Source organism: Melanotaenia boesemani, chromosome 23, assembly GCF_017639745.1.
Source record: "Melanotaenia boesemani isolate fMelBoe1 chromosome 23, fMelBoe1.pri, whole genome shotgun sequence".
NCBI lineage: Eukaryota > Metazoa > Chordata > Actinopteri > Atheriniformes > Melanotaeniidae > Melanotaenia > Melanotaenia boesemani.
The window spans coordinates 15,442,202-15,448,464 of NC_055704.1; the positions used below are offsets into that span (position 1 = coordinate 15,442,202).

A 6,263-nucleotide genomic window follows, 5' to 3' on the forward strand; every position below is an offset into this window, starting at 1 on the left:
TATGAAATCTGGTCTGATCTTTATATAAGTCACAATTATAGAGAACTGCATACACTCACAGTGCACCTCTGTATGAAATCTTGACCGTAGGGGGAACAATGTAGTGATGCAAAGACCTGATGGTCAAAGGTTATTGAAATGAAAATGTTTTAAAAAATCATATGTTTGGAGAAATAAGTCACTTACTTACCTGAAGCACAGTGGCGGGAACATAATGGTTTGGGTCTGTTTTGCTGCGTCAGGATGACTTGCAACCACTGACTGGACAACAAATTTATAACTGCATAAAAATGTCTTTCAGATATTAGGACACCCGTTCATAATTTAAAAATCTGTAAAAGCATGCAAGCTCTAAACTTTATATATTGTATGGTCTGTAGAGGGATCATTTTGTCATTCCCAGAAATAACTAAGAGGAGGTGAATTAGCTACATGGAACCTCTAATAACAATTGTTGCTGCTAAAGAAGGTTAAAACAAATTGTTAAATTCAGGAGTTGTCTTACTTTAGTCCAAGGATGGCCAACGTGGGTCCTCGAGATCCAACCTGAGAAAACCTGCAGGATTGTGACTCTTGAGGACTGATGTTGGCCACCCCTGCTTTAGTCTGTAACAAAGGTCAGACCACAGCACAATTTCTTATATAAATGATAAGTTCACAGATCTTACTAATTTCAAATGCTAATCAAAATCTACTTGTAAGTGTATGGAGGAATATGTTCAGCAGCAGGTGCTCAACTCACCTTTGAAAGTGGGACAAGGCCATGTTGACCACTGTGTAGGGTCCCCTCTTCCTTTAACAACACTCTCTAAGCGTTTTGGAACTGAGGAGACCAGCTGAGGAATGTTATCCCTTCCTTGTCACTGTTACGAAGGACTTCCTGAGACAGAGCAGGTTTAACAGGATTTATTCACAAGAGGAAAAACAGAAGCACTTTTTTCTTGATAAGGATATTTTAGAGGAGTCAGTCAGGAGGAGTCTGAGCCAGGAAGGGAGAGAGGAGAAGTCCAACACGGTGGAAATGAGGTCTGACAGGGTGAGGATATGGGGCTGGAGTATATAAAGCCAGCTGATGGGATTGATTGCAGGTGTGCGTGATTGGAACACCGGGGAGTGAGCGATGTGTGGGTGTGTCTGCGGCAGAGGCTGATGCGAGCATAACAGTCACATCATCAGAGAAGCAGGCTTATGAAATTAGAGCTCCTTTTTTAGTTTTTATATTAGTCTAATTAAAGAAAAAATTTCCACTTTGTTTCACTCTGTTTTAAATGAGCTTTGGCTCAGAAGAATTAGTAGTGTTTTGGGATCATGTTGACAAATGACTTCTTCTTTGTATGATGGCGATTCAACCTGCATATGAAGATTTTATGGAAATGTTCTTGAGCCCATGCAATGATGTCTACAAGAAAACAATGACTGAAGTTAATTCAGGACTGTCTGAAGGCTCAGAAATGATCTGCATCCAATGATTTTCAGCAGACAGAAATTTCTCCAGATTCTTAGAATCTCTTGATAATAAAATTTTAAAAATCTAAAAAAAGCTCAAATTTGCAAACAGTTTTTTTTTTCACATTGCTGAACTTCTGCCATCATGTTACTCACCTCCTGTTAACTATCCTAATTAGTAGCACCATTAAAAGTTTTAAATAACTGAATCAGAAATTTATGAAACTTTCTCAAAACTTAAAATAATTTTATTCTTTAAATCTATGTAGGTATTTTTAAATGTCATTGTTTTAACTTTCTGTTACTGTTGCACTCTCCCACACTATTTGCTACCATGTCCCCAGTACTGATATAAGGTGTTATTTTGGTTCTTGACCTCAAAGTGTTGTAAGAGCAAGAAGCTGTGAACCCATTGAGACTGGCAGACCTGTGTAAAAAGACCCATAATTCATGCATTTCATCAAGGACCCCTACATCAAACCTGAAGCTTAAAACTACTTTAAAAGCAGAACATGTGAGCGTTTATGTCCTCAGCTGATCAGCATTTCAAACTGTCTTACACGTGAAGAGATAATCTAAACTAACTGGCTGTAGAGCTTGAAAGAATGTAAATTTAATCTAGAAAATTATTATTTTAGGGAAGGAAAAGTTGAAAACAGTCATTACCATGCACTCATATTTTACTCTAAATGTTTATTCATTACTTCCAGCACATGGGAGACATTCAGTACTAGCATACAAATGGTTTATATGCAGTAGGAAGTGTTGCACAGATGGTACAAAGCAAAAAAAAAAATCAGCCAAAGGAAGTCATAGGTAATGTGTATTGTGTCTGCTGTTTGGCATGCAGGCTGTGCGAGCCATGCATGTTGGACCCCGGTTGTGGTTTCTGTTACCGTGAGAACGGTTCAGCACTCCTCACCTCCTCCTGTGTGCCAGTCAATAAGGCCTCCACTGAGCACGCAGCATGGGGCAGGTGAGTCACAGGATGCACAGTGAGTACAGGCATGTGAGTAGGGGTGACATATTTCAACTTGAACTAAGATCCAGATTAATAAAAGTCAGTGAATGTGCTTCCGTCTTCCAGATGCTCCAACTCCAGCCTGATGAGAGATCAGACATACTGGGCCTACAACTACTGTCCCACCTCCTACTCTTGGATGGTTTTATTGGGTCTGGTGCTCTACCTAGCTGCTTTTGCTCCAGGTAAGAGAATTAACTGCAGTTTTATTCAGTTTAAGATCCACTGCCTGTATTCAAACAGAAATATGGTATGTAAATGATCAAATATATGTACAAACCATTTACATGAACATTTGTGCATTTGTGTCATAGCAAGGTCCATCATCCAGGTGTCCTGACAGGACAGAGACACAGGAGTTAAACTGCAAATTCAGCTCAGTTGGTTTTCCAGTGCACAAACATAGAAGAAGAAAGGATTTATTGAGCTAAACACGTCCAGTGCAGCTTTGATGCGTTGTGATACCCTCTTAGTTTGTTAGTGTCAGTCTTTTTCTATTTGACCCATTCTTTCCCATGTTTAGGCAGCAGCTCTGCAGTGGCATCTAAGGCCTAGTCCATATGTATACAGATATTCTTTAAATGAATTTTCCCTTTTTCTTTCTCAAAAAAAGCATCACAATTTCTTTATTGAAAGGTAACTGTATAATACAGGGTCTTAGTGATGCATACATGTTATTCTAACTTTTTCCTTAAATATATATTTGTTTAGAAAAAGATGGACACGTGTTGCATATCAGAGCTTGGAATTATTACTAAAAAAAATTTTTTTAGCTGTCTAAATGTGGGCATGCAAAATTAAACTTCAGAGCACAAAATCTGACCCAATTTGTCTGGCTGCTTTAAACATGCCTCTATAGCCTGATGGATAGATGCCATAAAGGTTTACCTCTCATTTCTGCCTCCCAGGTATGGGTCCAATGCCATGGACCATTAACTCTGAGATCTATCCTCTGTGGGCGAGGAGTACTGGGAACGCTTGTGCAGCTGGAGTGAACTGGACCTTCAACGTCTTGGTGTCACTCACATTCCTCCATCTGGCTCAGTACCTTACCTACTATGGTCAGTTTCTGGTTTATGAAGTTTTGGGCAACTCTACTCTGTTTTTAATTTTTTGGGGAACAAAGATGAGCTCTCATTCGGTCCTGTCCAACACAAAGCAGATTCTATGCACCATAAAGTCAAAACCAGGAAGATGGTAAGAGCTGAGTGATACATCACAGTTGTTTTTTTTCCATTGCATCAGGTTTCTCCTCAGACAGACAACTGACCTTTGATGGAGCTTGAAATAAATCAAGGGGTGTTGATGGAGTCTTCCTGAGATGCAGTGTGTTAATTATCGATTGGAGTCATTAACCCATTCATTTAGATGGTAACAATCATCCAGCAAGAACAATAAAAAAAAGATGGAAAAACATGCTGTTGTCTTAGAAGTGGCATTTAACATAAAGCATGGTTGTAATATAAATATCACACAGCTCTGATGAAGGGGAAATGGAGATTTTAGTGTCCAGGAAATTTCATTAAACCCCTGACATTCTCTTAGTGGGAGGGCTTATTATAGGTGCATTTGTGTCACGTTATGTGCTTCATTTTTTTCCAATTAACCCTGTAATGTCACTTTGACAGGGGCACAATCCTTCCACCCTACATTCATCATACGGTGATCAGCTCTCTAAAAGCAATACCTCAGTTTAGTAAAACATTTCCATGTTACAGCTCACACGTCTCTCTGGAGGTGTGCACTCAACATCCAGAATTACTGGCCTGTTTGGTCTGCAATCACCATTAGTAGAAGCAAATGTGAACAAATTTTACTCTGGGTGGGCTAAATCTGTAATAACAGTCCTTTTTTTTTTTATTTCTTCCCAGGAGCTTTCTTCCTGTACTCCAGCCTGGCCCTACTGGGCTTTGTTTTCATCTATGGCTGCCTGCCAGAAACCAAAGCTCGGCGTCTGGAGGAGATTGAGGCGCTGTTTGAAAACCAGCTTTGCTCCTGCGGCGCCTCAGATTCAGATGAGGCACGGCAGGTCGAGTACATTCGCGTCAAAGGTTCAAATTACCATCTATCGGACAACGATGCATCAGACGTGGACTAGGAAGAGCTTGTTGAGCTCGCTCTGGGTGTTTCATTAGTTTCAGGGATTAATGAAACATGCAGAGTGCTTGGGTCTTTAATATTCATCTCATTCTGTGATCTGTGGAGCCACTGGTGACCCTCACCCTGAGGTTAAGACCTTCAATCAGTAATACGAGTTTGTTCACTTTTAGATCAGTCGATTCAGGAAGTCCAGGTCATTGCTTCAGCAGGAGTATAAATATTTTGTTTCCCGGTGACCTAACATCGGATCTGGAGACAGATCTGTTAAAGTGTCCTAATGTTTCCACCCACAATTGACAGAATATAAAGAGAAAGAGGCACAGGCATTTTTTTTTCTTGTATAGTTTTTTAATAGATTTGAACAGGAAGCAAGACTGTTTACACAGAATCCAAAATATGCAGAAAAGCTCCCATCCAGTGAAAAAGGTATGCTAAGTGTTGTTTTTGGGAACCATGTTTATGTACCCACATAACAGCTGACCTGACAGGAGCTTTTGTAACCAGATGTTCCTCCATAGTGCCGTTATGCCTATCTTTACGAGACACATTTTGGTTTGATGTTATTCCAGCTTGTAGCATAGCACAGTGATGTCAGTCTCATCATGAAAGACTAAAGTTTGTGGACGGTCTTGATATTTTTATGAAAAGCAATCACAAGAAATGTACAGTATATTGTTACAGTTGCACAAACTTGTGTTGTTAGCAGTTGCTTAACAAAACCACTTTAGTAGCACTGAAATGACTATGTTATGTTGCTAGGGTTTGTTTATTTAAATAAGTTTTTTTTTAACTGTTTACCCTTCAGGTTTTCAGTTCTGTTGCTTACCTGACTAAACAATGTATAGCAATTCTTCAAAACCAACACAATGATGGTATGAACCATTGATCATAGTTATTTCTGAAAAAAAGTTCACCTTGAATCCTGCAATGATAACTAATTTGTTCATCTGAAGCAGTAAAGTCAAAATTCTTTCATTTGAATAAGCTACTCACATCCTAACACTGGTATCTGTATAATGTGGAGGTGACTAATGGCCATTTTTAGACGTATTTCCTGCATGTCTACACTGCTTTTTTCCACAGGTGATGTTTGTACTTTACCTGTAAGACTTTTTTTGTGTTGTTTTGTCTTCCACCATAGCCTTATGTACAAATAGAAGATTCTATCATTTAAGTAGGTCTTGTGTTAGAAATGAACATAATGCCTAAAATTGTTATTTGGCAACGTTGTTTTGTAAAAGTTTGTCTCTTAAATACAAGAAGGTCTTTGTGTAGCAAAAATGTTTAGGAAGTAGACAACAGAATAAATTTATGTAATAAAATAGGTGAAACATAGTCACTGCACTTAATGGAAAAGTTTCTTGTCGCAGTTCCAGGATGGTCTATAGGTCTGAGCCCATTATAAATGATCGGAATACCTCCTTTTTATTAGTAAAAGTTTCACATAATACTTTTCAAATTGGTCATTTGAACTGAGTAATATTAGAAACAAGTATTGTGAAAATTTTGGTGTTTCAAGGTATCAAAATGATGCATGGATGCATATGGAAATGGTAGATTATTGTAGGTTCCATGTTCCCTTCAGAAATGAGCAAGGTGGTAATAAGTGGTAATAAACTATCACCCTCAAGCGGAAAACATACAGCTGTCCATGTATAAACAAAAATCAGCTTTAAAGGCATATTCTCACATCTTT

General features: G+C 38.7%; 1 protein-coding gene across 1 annotated transcript in view; it reads left to right on the forward strand.

The window, feature by feature from the left end:
* The window catches only part of LOC121634775 (proton myo-inositol cotransporter-like), a 65,628-nt gene extending 60,214 nt beyond the window's left edge, over window positions 1-5,414 (forward strand). Inside the window, exons 7-10 of the mRNA XM_041977690.1 lie at window positions 2,297-2,422; window positions 2,534-2,652; window positions 3,376-3,528; window positions 4,339-5,414. Of these exons, the coding sequence (XP_041833624.1) occupies window positions 2,297-2,422; window positions 2,534-2,652; window positions 3,376-3,528; window positions 4,339-4,565 (625 nt within the window). The 3' untranslated portion in view covers window positions 4,566-5,414. The remainder of the gene's footprint in view (window positions 1-2,296; window positions 2,423-2,533; window positions 2,653-3,375; window positions 3,529-4,338) is intronic.
* Window positions 5,415-6,263: the final 849 nt, after the last annotated feature.